Source organism: Vigna radiata, chromosome 11, assembly GCF_000741045.1.
Source record: "Vigna radiata var. radiata cultivar VC1973A chromosome 11, Vradiata_ver6, whole genome shotgun sequence".
NCBI lineage: Eukaryota > Viridiplantae > Streptophyta > Magnoliopsida > Fabales > Fabaceae > Vigna > Vigna radiata.
The window spans coordinates 10,489,552-10,504,418 of NC_028361.1; the positions used below are offsets into that span (position 1 = coordinate 10,489,552).

The 14,867-nt window shown below is 30.0% G+C and overlaps 1 protein-coding gene across 4 annotated transcripts; it reads right to left on the minus strand.

The window, feature by feature from the left end:
* Positions 1–954: 954 nt before the first annotated feature.
* On the minus strand, positions 955–10,757 carry LOC106778093 (MADS-box transcription factor 23). 4 transcript variants are annotated; one of them, XM_022775818.1, is made up of 8 exons: positions 10,410–10,757; positions 10,119–10,319; positions 3,414–3,492; positions 2,990–3,051; positions 1,841–1,940; positions 1,673–1,714; positions 1,546–1,587; positions 955–1,439 (listed from the first exon to the last, which is right to left on the minus strand). In XM_022775818.1, exons 2-8 carry the CDS (start codon positions 10,298–10,300, stop codon positions 1,263–1,265), a joined length of 684 nt encoding a protein of 227 aa, XP_022631539.1. In that variant the 5' UTR covers positions 10,301–10,319; positions 10,410–10,757; the 3' UTR covers positions 955–1,262. The 4 variants fall into 4 exon arrangements, with proteins under 4 accessions (XP_022631539.1, XP_014521488.1, XP_014521490.1 ...); XM_014666002.2 differs by having other exon boundaries at positions 10,119–10,330; positions 10,410–10,756; XM_014666004.2 differs by having other exon boundaries at positions 955–1,381; positions 10,119–10,330; positions 10,410–10,753.
* Between the last annotated feature and the right edge of the window lie 4,110 nt (positions 10,758–14,867).

Genomic DNA, 14,867 nt, shown 5'->3' on the forward strand with positions numbered 1-14,867 from the left:
AGTCCGTATATACATTAATCACACGTGACATTATTAAAAACTTTGAATGCACATAAGTGAAATCAGCTTTAGGGAAGGACAAAGTGAGAAAAATCAAAAAATTTAAATGCAGCCCCTTTAATTCGGAAGTGCAAGTGCAAATGAGATTGGGAAGAAAGACATTTCCCATAATCAAATATTATCATAACACTATTGTGATTGGTTACCACGACAATTGCCCAAATCAAACACGTTCTGAAAAATGGAAAGGAAAAAGTAGTGAATAAACAAATTTTCCAATATATATAAGAAATTTGTTTCCATTGTATTGACAGACATAGACCAGGAAAGGTAACATATCAATATTTGCCACAATTATAAAGTGGTGTTTGTCATGGAAAACATGTGGGAAACAGCATGACAAGTTAAGTTGATGCATATATGACTTGGATCGCACCACTTAATTGATGGTCGGGAATTAAATTGTTCAGTAAAAGTAAGAAAGTCCAACATGAAGATCCATAAGTCCATTGTTATAATGAAACAGATCAGTGTTAATATTTTATGTGTGAGTTGAATTCACATATATTTGATTTTTTAGTGATTTTTCTTGAAAAGAGTCATCAAAATTCCTTATCTTGTGCGAACGACGATAAAAATAATGGATACAAGTAAGGTTTTAGGTTGGATACTTTGTTCCTCTCCCACGCGTTCGTTAGATATTCTGTTTCCATCTTTTTATCCTGAGCAGGTACCATCAATTAACAACCATTTTTTCTTCAACCTTCTTTGCACCCACAATCGCAACATCAAAATCCGCTCTATTCATATAATTCCATTTTTATCTTAAACTATGTATGTCTCTTAGTTGCTTCCATGAAATGCTGTTGGATTGGATTTCTGTAGTGATGGATATACACAGCACTAACACGTGCAAAAGTTTTGGTTAAAGAAGGAAAAAATGTCCTCGCTGTGTTATTCTAGATTTTTTTTTTTCATATGAAGTTTTACAAGCAAATGTCATTTTACTGATTAGATTTTACATAACCAATACAATATCAGGGAGTGCATTGTTCTCTGCTGGAATTCTCTTAGGGAAGTAAAGTGAGAAGAAGCATTCATCCCCTAGGCCTAGAACTCTTCAATTCTTGTGTGATTCATTATTGAGCTACACATATCATTTTATATAGCTTTCTTTTTCCAGAAGCATTACTAAAATATTAGACCAATTTAGACTTGACCATTATTTTGTGGCAGTGTCTGATGTCTCATAAGCTTCTTGTTCAGGCTGGCATAACTGAAGTTGGACTAATTCTTGTGGAGGCCCTCCTGCATGCATACCAAATGGAAGTGGAACAAATGCATTTCTGCTTGTTGTGGCTGTATCTGTTGTACCATACACCTGGGACATCAAGCCTCATTGTTAAGCATCTGTGCTTTCTATTGTTGCACTTCATGGCCTATGTGAAGATAAGTCCCTTTTAATTTTTTGGGAAGCCATACATATTACCTAAGCTGGGCTACCGTTTTGCATATTAGTGAGTGTTCTTGGTGAATGAGGTTTACCTTCTTGTAAAGTTCCACATTTTCCTGGAAGATAAGGTTTCCCTGTTTGTGAAAAAAAGGAAAATGTGAAGTTCAGTCAATGTTGTAAGAGTTTTGAGACGAATAACACAAGTTATTTCAGAAAGACCTTCCGGTTCAGCTCTTGGATTTCATCCTTCAGAATTTGTTCCTGCAGAATTTCACTAAACTTGTTAATTGATTTCTAGTGCTCAGTTTGGTCCGTAATGAGATTAATCAAGCAAGCAAATTTACTTCCATTCCCTTCATTATCGAGTGAATTTAAAAGGCACTTGACCTTTTTCATACGGACACCTTGGAGGCTCATTTCCAGTTGATTCTCTAGATCTTGTAGGTTTCTGACACTCAGACCATAAAGTTGTTCTCCCATCATTTGCCTGTGTCCTGAAAATGTCAGTGTCTTGTGCATGGGGCTTAATGAGATATGTGAATCTGTTGGTTTATCTGCTATTGGCAAAAATGAAAAATGATTTCTCATTTTACTGTTTTGGAGTTTATGTTGTGTATTAAAGTAGTGTATGATTGATAATGAACTCTGCAGTTGAATTTGTATTCAATCCAATCGCATCGTGTACATAGTCCTATGATTGACATGTGAAGTTTCCTTTACTTAATTTAGAGAAGAAAAAGTAAAGTAAGAAGGTCATCACTTCTGCCACAACCTTCTTTATGGATTGTACCTGGTGAAACATAGTATTAATGTTTATTGTAAGTAGTCTAAGATGGAGATAAAAGTGAGTGCTGCTTCTGCATGGACTATTTTTCATGTTATTCTGAAAAAAAAGAACTACTTGTGTGAGTGATTTAGAGCAAGAAAGTAATTTGTGCATATTCAAATACATACGTCTATGTTTCTTCCTAGCAAGAAAGTATGCGTGATGATGTTTTATTTTCTAGAAGAGTCTGCATTTTTATTTCTTGGATCTTCTTGTGTATTTTTATCTATAAACTCGCTGATACAGTAGTAGAGGATTTCAAGCTCCAGGTCCTCACTTCTAATTCAATCTTAGGTTTGTAAGTTCTACTCAAATTATCAGTGCAGAATTAATTGTTTTATTTGGTAGTATTGACACAGTAACAAACACAAGAGGACACTTAATGGCAGTGTATGACAATAACCATTGCATTATTTTTCCCATCAAAGTAGCTAATCTTTGATTACTTCATGGTTTCTTTATNTTAGTTTTGCTTGCAAATTCAATAAAAGGATTTCTTCTGTCAAGAAAAATAAATTAGGAAGTTATTGCTAATGATTTGAGACTGAATAGAGCTCGCAATGTCAGTAAAATCTTAATATATCATGGACATTTTGTTGGATTGGGTGTAACAGGACATGACAGCCAATCTACTATAGTACTGTAATGTCCTGTTTTATCTACTTTTATAGAATATAAAACAATTGCTAAATAAAATTAGAAGTTTGTACCGATGGTTTTCTTGTAGAATCTGTAGTTGTTGCCTTAGAATCTCTGCCTCCCTCTTCCAAAACTAGCAAATTCAAGTAAAATGATATACATAAGTAATACTGAGGGAAAAGAAACGCAAGGGATGCATTGTTATCATTTTGACTTAGTTCCAAACTGAATGCTTCAACATCCNCCATAATAGATATAAAATCACTATGTTTAGTAGCTGATAGTCATATTTAGAATCAGAAACAAGTGGCAATAGTTCAGCAATGTTACTGAACAACTATAAACTTGAACTGAGGTCAATATGAGACTGATTTGAACGGAAAGAATATTCTATTTATTTAAGAATGCAAGTCATTATATTATATCCCATCTCCAATCATAACTACAGCAGACATTTTATAAGGAAATTCTGAAGAGTTATTAGCAGGAACATACCTTGACTTCGGCTTCTGGATTTATCTGATGGTGTTGTTCTTCTTTGCATGCATTGTATCTCTCAATTATGGATTTCATGCTGATAATAAAAAAAATATTTCCATTTTTCTTATTTTGTATACAAAATTAAGAATTCCATTCATCAAGAAAAGCTGTATCAGAAGACACAATGAAAACAAATATCACAGCAAACCACCGAAAGATATATCTACCAGAAAAAGAAAGAGAGAAAGTCATTCCCGCATAACCCTAAACCTGCACTGGTGTTTTTGTCGCTGTTAAGTCGTTCACCGTTGGATCGAGCTGAGTTTTGACCAGTAGGTTCCAGACATATGGTTCTTCATTCTGACCGTTCGGATCGTCAATCGGAGGTCTAGTTTGGGAGAAATCGGTCCCGCACCAGCAATCCTGTTTTGGAGAATTTTCATCTTCTTTGTTCTCATTTGTAAGCATTTGTGCTTAGTTAATTTGGCTTATTGAAAATACCTTTTGGTATTATTATTGGAGACTTTTTTGTACCCTATTATTGATTATAGTGGATTTTTCTTTGGTCTGGACGACTCGTGGTTTTTATTCTTGCATTGAGAGTTTTCCACATTAAAAATTGTTGGTATCTCTTTGTGCTTTGGATTCTATTTTTGTTCTATTTGTTTGGAGCTCCTCACAGATTCTCGTAAGAAGAGGGATTGAATTTCCGCTGTATTATTACTTCTTAATAAGTTGTTATTTGTTTTGGTCCTTTTCCCATCACTACCAAGACATTGGACTCTGATATATATCACCATCAGGAAGAAGTTGATTTTATTTTTTAGATTTTTTCAAACAATCCTATATTATGGACTCTGATAGTTAAACTCCTCATCTCTGTCTTAAGTAGTTCAATATGTAACGAAATGGAAAAAAGGTTTAGAACTTGTACTAGTCCTGCTAAAGTATGCTTTTCAATTTTAGAAGTCAACTACTCAAAATTTTATAAGACTTGAATGTTAATTTCCATTATGTTTATAGGTGTGCATGAAATATGAGAATTTTAAAAAAAAAAAATGCATATTATTTGAATATATTTGTGAATTGTATTTATTGGTAAATTTATCAACTGGCTTGCTATAACTTTAAATAAGATGTGTACTTATCTTACATCTGCAGAAGGAAAAACAAAGAAGATATATTTGTGGCAAAATGGTCACGTCATGATATGTATTTATTATCTGGACATGAAGAAATAAAGGATGATGGTTAACATTTTATTAAGTGAATATTATCATCCATTTCAATCCCTATATTAACTCATTCTTAAGCAATAACATCACACTCAAGCAGGACAGGATAAACCTAAGGCGGTATTTGGACTCAAGCTAATTAAGTTAGGTCAATGAGAGATTAGGCTAAGTTGAATCTAGTCTGCATTAGATTAAGTTATGACATGTTTAGATTGGGTAAGGTCAAGGCCACTCGGATGAATTGGATCAAGTCAAATAAGTTTCATGTTGAATTTAGATAAGTCAAGTCCATCGATTATGTTAAATTGAGTTCCATTCGTCCAATTTAGATAAGATTGAAACCAAGTTAGATCAAATCTAAGTCAAATTTAGATTGAGTAGGGTTGAACTCAAGTAAACATGGATCAAACAAGGACGAATCAATGTTAAGATGGATAGGTTGGAATTAATCGAATAAGTCCAAATTAAATTAGGTTGAGTCAAGTGAACATGGTTTAACTGAGTTAAACATGATAGATCTATCGGAGGAGGTTTACTGGAGAGATACATCTCCTTTCCAGCGGCACATTAATACACTCTCAATCATGAGTACTCTTTTTCATACCACCATTGTACTCTTCTAAGCTTAACTTGACTCTGATATTACTTGATGGGTCTAATTATGAGAAGGTTCACCGGAGAAATACAATACCAATAAAATCTAATCCTAACTACAAGATTAAAATCATTCTCTACCCAAAATCTTAAGGTAATGAGTCTTCACCTTTATATATTGTTCTACTTTCTCGTTTCATACTAATATACTAATATTAGACTTCAACTTATATATAGATTCTCAATAAAATGCACACCTCATTATACACGGAGAGATCAAATTTATATTAGACCAAATTTGATTACATTGAATTAAATGTAATTTTAAAGATAATTTAAATTTAATCTGTAGACCGAATTTATTTGGATTTAATCCAAATTGAATTGAATTATAGAAAATATAAATCAATTTGAACTAATTATATGAATATAAATATTAGATCCATTTATTTTATTAAATTTGAATTAAATTTAAAAAATTCAATCCATAATCATATTTAATTCTAAATCTTCAAATATTAATATAGAATTATAGTTATTGAGTAGAGCTGCATTTAAGTTTAGGGTTTGGGGGAAAAATAGTTATTAATAGAGGATATTTTATTAAAAGTTGCGACATGCAGCTTTTTTTTAGAGATTAATCACTAATAAAATTAAGAAACATTTATGTAGATAAAATATATGTATAAAAAAATAAACATTAAACGCTCAGTTTTCCCATATTTCTGCTGCATTTGAGAACCTTTTGTTAATCTCTAAGCGCTAAAACTTTTAGAATGGTCTGTTGAATATTTTTCTTTGTTCAAGTTTCAAATAAAGTCTCTTATACACTTCCTTAATTTTATGTATATTATTTAGTAAATAAACTATTGCAGTACTAGCTCCGTGAAAAAAAAAAAAAAAACTTTGACTTTTGACCTTTTACAGGATACACAATTTATCGTTTTCATTTTACAGTTAGTTTTCTTCTCACACCTTGATCTTTACATAATTTATCAAATTATCTTATGGTGACTTCTCCCCTTGTAACTTTTCATGACTTTTACAATATATATTACGCTATTTTGTCAGGTTGCTTTCAATTTTTAAAATATATCTAATATTTCTTTCGAATATGCTTATATTTTCAATTTTCGAATATATTTAATCACAAAACATATTTTGGGCATTAGAGAAACACAGTCATAACCATACACAGTATTTCTGGTTTCAATTCATAAATAAATTGAAATTTTAGAGTAATAAAATATTTTTGTGTTGAGATAAAAGACAAGTGAGGTTAGGATTATCCCATTTTATAACTTCATTGAATTTTAATATGTTATTTACTTTGTAAGTTGAAAATGAACTTATCCCTTGGCTCTAATCGATGTAAAATGTTAGAAGTACAATTGATCTAGAATGTGATGTTTTTAAGAAAAATAATCATGTTCTTGACATTTTTCACTAATCGGATAACCATATTGAAACTGGTATTTATATATGTACAATCTATGAAGGTACAATTTGAGAAGGAAGAAATGATAATAGTATGCAATACAAGGTTGCAATGAAGAAGCAAAGGGGAATGTGTGAATTGTTGCTCTAACGTAAGAGATTTTACATGGTTTGTCTTAATAACTGATGTATTAAGTAAATACTATATTAGCTGTACAAAGAATTAAAGTATATTTTGACGATCCTCCTAAGTTGAATTATGTTGCTTCTTCTTCATGCAACCTTGAAAACATATATATATATATATATATATATATATATATATATATATATATATATATATATATATATATATAGTAATGCATGCATTTATTAAGTTTCCATGTTCGTCTACTTTGCGTTGCACCAAATTTCCTATTGTAGTTTTTCTTATAGTCTATTATAATGTACGCCAAGCATATCTCACATAATTATAATTCAACTTCTATCTGTTTTCATTAAGGTTTCCTGATTTAAATGTGAAATTATACTTTGTGATAAGATTGTCTAAGACGTGATATTATGCATGCATTTTGTTATAGGTTCGAATTGAATCTGTCTTTAATGAGGAATACCATCTACAATATAACAACAATAGATAAAAGAAACCTTGAAAACTATATTCCCTTCACTGTCTAGTTATGAATTCCAACCAAAAGGTTTGTTCTTGCAGGAGATAAATTTCAGGTTGCCTAGTCATTAATGTACTCATAATTAATATTATTGCGTAAGTTTGGTTAAGGTTTTTGCAAAAAAAAAAAATCATTTCGAATGATAAAATACAATAATCAATACAAGTGGAGCTTAATTTTAAAAATTAGTGATCTCTTAAAAATTTCAGTGAGTAGTCTGAAAAAGCATAGTAATTATGTTTAAAGAAATAGTTTTTTTTTTTTTCAATGTTTTGCTTTAGGTTTTAATTTTATTTTTATTTTTGAAAAAGTTAAATAGAAGTATAACTTTGCATTTAATAAATTTTCCTAAATAATAAAAAGGAGTTTTACTATGTTTTTTATATTTAACTGTTTCAAAATGATTATTTGAATATCTAATAAGAGATTTGTTCTCTCGACCAATTTTTTTATATTTTATTTTTAATTAACATTTATTTATATTTGTTTTAAAAATTGACGTATAGCATAGTGACGTCAACCTAACAAGTTATTACGTCATTTATAATTTGTGCGAGACATTCATATAAATTTTCTAAATAAATTACGTTTTTAATAGTTCATCAACTAGCTTAATATATACTCACTTATGCACAAATAAGGATTAAAAGCACGTTTTTTTATTAAAAAAAAAAACATTTTTATTGTCTATTCAAATTCTTAAATGTCTGGTCAAAATTAAGAATGTGTATTTAAAATGTTACCCCTATGATTTTTTTTTTTTAAAAAAAAAATAACTTTTCATTCAAAACTTATTCACTCATAACTATTTTGGTTCAACTAATAACCAAAACAGAAATAGTTAGGGTCAGTCTAATCAAGGGGTGAGGACTTTGGACTTTGGATACTAATAATATTATGATTGAGATTTTAATTTTAATTTTAATTTTCATTATTATCATTGTCAAACGTTAATTTAAAAAATAAGTAAAAACTTATCCTGAAGGTGTCCTTATTCTACACGACGTTATAGTCTAAAAGCGAAAGGTTCAATGCATGGTCTAAGACTAGGAAACAAAGTATAGAGGATCATAGTAAAACACAACTCATTCCCACTTGGCCAAATATATCTATATATATAAAAGAAACCAAAATAATAATGACAAAGAAATTGCTTGGATAGCTAGGTTTTAATTACCTGATAAGGTTGTCTATATCAAAATTAGTGGTGACATCACTTTATCCGATGCATGCATTTGCCAATGATAGGGATCCTAAATGGGACTTCATCATTTTGCTTATGGGAGGGGACATGCTACCAATGATCTGCTACCTATCACATCCACATCCTCAATGATGTTGACATCGACTAATCAAGGCCATGGTATCAGCTAAAATCGTTTACACTATTCGCCATGGCTAATATTATTCATATTTCCAATCACGCATACTTTTATATGTAACCTTCTAAAATTAGAAAAGACTAGGTTGATGGGGGCATGGTAAAAGATGCATCTAATCAGATACTATATACCTGCTTATTCAAAACAAATCTCTATACGTTGGTTACAGCTCTGTGCTCAATCATTTTGCTTGATAATAATGCCCCTTTCCCTTTTCATGCCCACAAAACTTCTACTTTAAATTTCTGTATTTCATCCTTAATATATCCTCAAACTGTCTGTATATCGTTTGTTGTAAAGTCTTATAAACCATATATGCATTATGCAGAATTTCCAATACTTTCTGAGGAAAATAGCTAGGTTGGATTGGTGATTTTCAATATAAGATAGGTCATGCATGGAGCTGAGCTGAGACTAGAAGAAATTGACAAATGAACAGTGATTTTTCAATATTCCATTTTTCAAATACCTACATAATACTTATCATCTATCTCTATCTCTATCTCTAACTCCCACTTTCCCACTTCCTGTCATGTTATATCATGTTTATACCTATACTTCTTTTTTCCTCTTCTTATCTCTTCACAAGGTGTCCAAACAAATATAATATAGTTATCTCTTCTTGGAGGGGTCTCTGCCTTTGGATGAGCAAAACAGGAAGGTTAGATTCAGAGATGTGATGTTACATCCTCATTAGTTCAAGGATAAGTTTTTTTTTTTTTTTTTGGATGTTAAGGATATCTGTTGTCCCTTAAAAATATTATCATATTCAAACCGCAGCTCTTTTCATTATTGACTTCAGCATAATGTACAGATTTCTTACGTTTCCAAGATGATATTCTCCCAATACCCCACAAACTCTGTCAGGTTAAATTCTGATCTAGCATCAGCTTTACTATATATAGATTGTCAGAAACTTGAGAAAAGTGTTGTTAATTCATATGGGTTGAAACATATGAATACACACGCTATCCAGGACTGCCTAGCATCAGAAGAATCTCCTGTAATCATGTAACTGTAGTAATTTTGCAGATCTATATAAATATATATATATATATATATATATATATATATATATATATATATATATATTTATATAACTACATAATTAAACAAGATTCTCTTACAATACTTGAACGTGATCTCTAAGAAGTTGTAGCCATGCATTTATTTATCTCTTTTGCATTATAGTGTTAGAGATAGAGAGATTTATATGTTGAGTGAGACCTAAAATACATGGAATTTGGCTAAAATAGGGATGAATTAGTTTTTGGTACCGATCTATATAAGCAAAACTATGCATCAAAAGAAACATATAGCGGAAGCAGTACGTAAGCACATAAATAGCCATGGTGTTATTGCAATTAACTAAAAAAGATGATGGTGATAAGATAACCAAACCTGGTGCTGGCATACTCGTAAAGCTTTCCCGTGCTGGAGAATATGAGAAGGCCAACTTGTGCATCACAGAGGATTGCAAGTTCTTTGGCTTTCTTGATCAATCCCTTTCTCCTCTTTGAGAAAGTCACTTGCCGGCTGGTGGAATTGTCGATCCTTTCAATCACAATCTTTCCCCTTCCCATTTGTAGCTTTGAGCTCACACTTTAGGGTTTCTGAAGCAATTATATGTATTGGAGTTATATAAATAGAAAAAGTGAAGGGCATAGAGAAAGAATGAAAAAAAATTCTTACTTGGTTGTGAAGGCTATTGAAGATGGTGGAAGGGAAGAATAGTGTGGCGCTGGCTTTCCATTTTATAAGAAGAAAAAGCAGTTTCTGGGTGAAAGGTATAAGCCGCTTGTGGCAGTGGAGAGTGGGGCAGATTACTATGTGGGGTTAAATTAAAAATTGGATCACTGATAAAACCAGTGACTTTAGTTTTTGCATACTTTGTACAGTGAAGTATTCAAGAATAAAATGTATTGCTTCAATAGTTTTGAGAATTTTTATGGCGCCGCCAGCCGTATAAGCCTCTGACACGTTAAAGGTGCATACTATGTTCTTACTAAACACCATTCTCACAGATCCAGTTCAACTCTATTTATTTACAGCCATTGGGTATATAGTTTTTTTAGATTTAAATATACTAAAAGAAACACTATTTGTATTTTAAGAATATAATACATTGTATTAATACTATAAGTGCATGTAATATAATATATTTGTAGTCAAATATCTCAATTTATTAAGGTTTATTTGCTTTATTTAGACTTAGATAGGGCTATTGACAAAGTTAATAGTAGTATCATCTACATTTTAAAATGAAATACTTTACCGTATGCATGTTGGGGGTTTTGCTTTATTTGGAATAAAACTTGAGAAATTCTTGGGTGGGTGATACAAGAATTACAAGTGTTCAAATAAATAAAGTTTTCATTAGTTATTTAAATTTTTTTTATTTGATGGATATAATATGTTATTTTTGTCTGCAAAATTTGAAATGAATATTTCTTTGATAAGAATTTGATCTTTATGATAAAATTTTCAAAAAATAATTCTTCAATTTTTATTGTGTTTATTTACTTTTTGCAAGTTTGTTGTTAGAATCTAAAAGATGGTTATATATGCCTCGCAGTTTTTGAAGAATTAGCTAATTGTGCAGTTACTAATGTGGAAAACAAAACATATCATGGATAAGTTATCTTTTGTCTTTGGGATTGATCAAAAAGTTTTTGAGATAGAAATATTTCGAAGGTTTAGAATTTGCTGACTTTTTGTGTTTTGATTTATAGGAAAATGGATTTTGGCTCGTAGTTTGGTCTATCAAAATTTAATGGATCAAATTAAAAATTTTAATCTATGAGTCTGTTTTAACCCATTCTGTTAATGTACTTTTCTTAATAAAAATTAGATTAAAAATAATTTAAATTAATTTTTTATATTATATTACTTGAAATATGTAAATATATAATAATATTATAATTTAAATCTTTAGTTCTTATAAATTCAGTTATAATTATTTATTACAATAAAATAATTTTACCTGTAAAACATTTAAACGAAGATGTATATTATTAGGTTAAATGTAAGAAGAGAAGTAAGATTCATAACTTCTTATTCAACTTTTTGTGTAAAGATTTTGAAAAATAAAATTCAAATAAATTATTGCTGGAGAAGTAAGTGGGGAAGTACCTTTCTTTTATGAGACAAACAAATATATTGAATTGAGGTAATTAAATTGCCTTGACCATGTAAAAAAGAAAAAGAAAGAGAAAATAGATTAATTGGTTCAACTCCCAAAAAGACAACATTTTTCAAACACAATTAATTAAAAAAAAGTTATTTATCACTATGTTAATGATAAACAAATTACTGAATACTCGAGTTCTAGCAATACCCATAAAAGTAGAATACATGTTGATTGCCTTAAGGTTAATTTAAGCAAATGCTAATTTATAACAAATCTAAATGGTAAGATGTGATAAGAATGATATGTTTCGTTATAAGATATCAAGAAAGCTCTATTTCATAAATTATTTTTTTTTATCACCAAAAAAACAAATTAAACTAATGAGGTAATTAGGTTAAGCTATATACATAATATAAACATAAGAAAACAAAAAAGAGTATTAATACATTATATAATGAGCTCTTTTCCTATATTAAATCTAAAACTTACATTTCTATATAGTAAAACAGTTAAAAATATCATGTGCCCACACATACAAAGCAATTTTAGACCTTATCAAAGAAATTACACGAAAAAGATAAAAGTTAAAAGTTGTGATTCATGCCAAATCAATTACTTGTACTAGGGTAATCACTTCTTCTTCATCCATTTGATTGTGCCTAAAGATAGAGTTATTGCTATATATGATTCCATTTATTTTTTATAATCGTCACTTACATACATCTCTACACATTATTTTGTTTATTATTGAACCCTATAAGATGAAAATATGAAAAATGTTCCTAAGTATAATTATGGTAATTAACTAAATTTATTCTAGACCAAATGTCACATTTATTTTAAATTTGACTAACCATCGAACTACTGAAGAACATATATGATACAAATTCTTCTTTAAAAAGGCTTATGTCATATAATTCAAGATCCTAATTGTTAGAAGTCCTACATCGACTAGAGATAAAACTAATTTATAATATATAACTGAGGTATAGACATCATCTTATAAACCAATAATTTTGTGGAATTGAGTTAGACCTAGAACCTACTTCTAACACTAATTAACAAAACAGTATTCGGCAATCGAGGGAAGGCTTGGCACGCGTGTGTGGAGCTGAGAGCATGGTTGAGGAAAATGGTAGCATTGTTTGCGGCAGCCCTAAACAAGCTGGGACATCCCCACGCGCTACTATACTTAGAAATATAGATCATGGTTTTTAGGTCCCTAGTAATTTTAAAAATACTCGATTTGGCTTACAATTTTTAGTGCTCAAAAGCTCATAAAGCTTCCTCTTTGTCTCCAAATTTCTCCACCTTTCCACACATCATTTCTCCAACCCACGTGAACAGTGAACAACTTCTCATTCACCAATAAGATTCGATCTCGCCGGAATTTTATTTTTCAGATGGCACCTCGATCAACGTCCGTATCGTCAACTTGCCTGCTCTCCTCAAGGAACTTAGCCAAGTGTCAATCATCAGTTTGTGTACGGAACCCGTTTAACCTCTATTTTATTCCACCAGCTTTGGAAAATGCTGCTTTTTTTTTTACTGGTCATCGTGCCATTGAATCAGTGAAGCACATGAAACTTAATCATCATCACTTTTTTCTCCTCTGTTGCATGTGTGTCCCTTCTCTTGTCCAATTATGATTCTCATCAATTTACGTGTACTGTTCATCAGCGTGGCTGCCTCTCAAAAGTAGTAGAAATGAACCCTCAGACCATCTCTGAAACCTAGCTACCTACCATGCATGCTCAACTCTATCTTCTTTCTTAATACTTCCTCGCCATGCCATCCTCAACCTTTATCAAACACTTATTCTGCTTCTCTACTTTCTATTTTTTTCACAAACATGTAGGTTTCTGATATGATCCTCATGCCTAAGGAAATTTACTTCAAAAGGATTTACGAGCTACAGCATGTCAAATGGAATCACTTCTAATTTTAGGTTTCAATGGAAAACACAAAAGAATGATATACATATATACTAGGCCGTATCATGATAATATTAGAGAAATGAACTTCTCTTCTGTATCAATCCATTGACTTTTCTTTAGTAACATTTGAATCAATCTAAGTAATTAAATACATAATTATAAATAGATCATATAACTAATATAATTTGAAAATTTTCATTCGTCTCTGTAATACTTTTAAAGTTGTCATTAGAATAATTTTCTAAGATGACAGTATTTTGTCACTAATAAATTAAAATTTTAGCTACTAGAAAACTTTTCGCATATATGTCACCAATATTATTTGCATTCTTCAATTGTTTACTGAACACCAGATGAAGAAATTTTTTGTAATAATGTAAGATAAACATTAACATTTAAAAACAGTTCTGTATTATTAATTATAATAACTATTTTATTCTTGTAATATATATAAAACGAATATAAATATATATCACCTTATTATTGATTTAATTCCTAATCTCTTATCTATCATGACAATACAATTTCTTAATAGCCAATCTAATAACATAAACAGCTTTTCAAAAAACAAATAATCGGATTAAACTTTACTAAATAATGGTATAATGATATATATTAATATTTATTTAATACATATTATAAAAATAAAATAATCATAAAAAAATAAAATTTTGTGTTTATAAAAAAAATGGAAAGTAGTATCAAATAAATATAAAAAAAATAAAAAATAATATCAAATAAATATAAAAAAATTATTAAAATATTATTACTCAACTTTATTCGAAAACAAAAGTAAGTTTTGAATTTTCCTCGTCACAATCAATCTAAAATGTTGACCCACTTGTTTTTATTACTTTTAAAACTGGAATTTGCACATAAGTTGTATGAGGAATCAATCTGAAAACCACTTTTAGATTGATTTATTGTACTGTTGATATAAACAATATTATGAGCCATTAGTTTTGCTTCACCAAAACATTTTAATTCTAAAAAGTACAATATTCCTATCTCACGCCTTTAAACTTGCTATTCTTCCGTCCTCCATTCTAGAAAGTACAATATTATACTCTTTTCTTCTTATAT

Coding starts and splice junctions, on each gene's coding strand:
- LOC106778093 (XM_022775818.1), bottom strand. CDS start 10,300: ATGGGAAGGGGAAAGATTGTGATTGAAAGGATCGACAATTCCACCAGC. Junction 3,052..3,413: donor ATCCAGAAGCCGAAGTCAAG/GTATGTTCCTGC, acceptor TGAATTTGCTAG/TTTTGGAAGAGGGAGGCAGA. Junction 1,588..1,672: donor TCCAAGAGCTGAACCGGAAG/GTCTTTCTGAAA, acceptor TTTCACAAACAG/GGAAACCTTATCTTCCAGGA.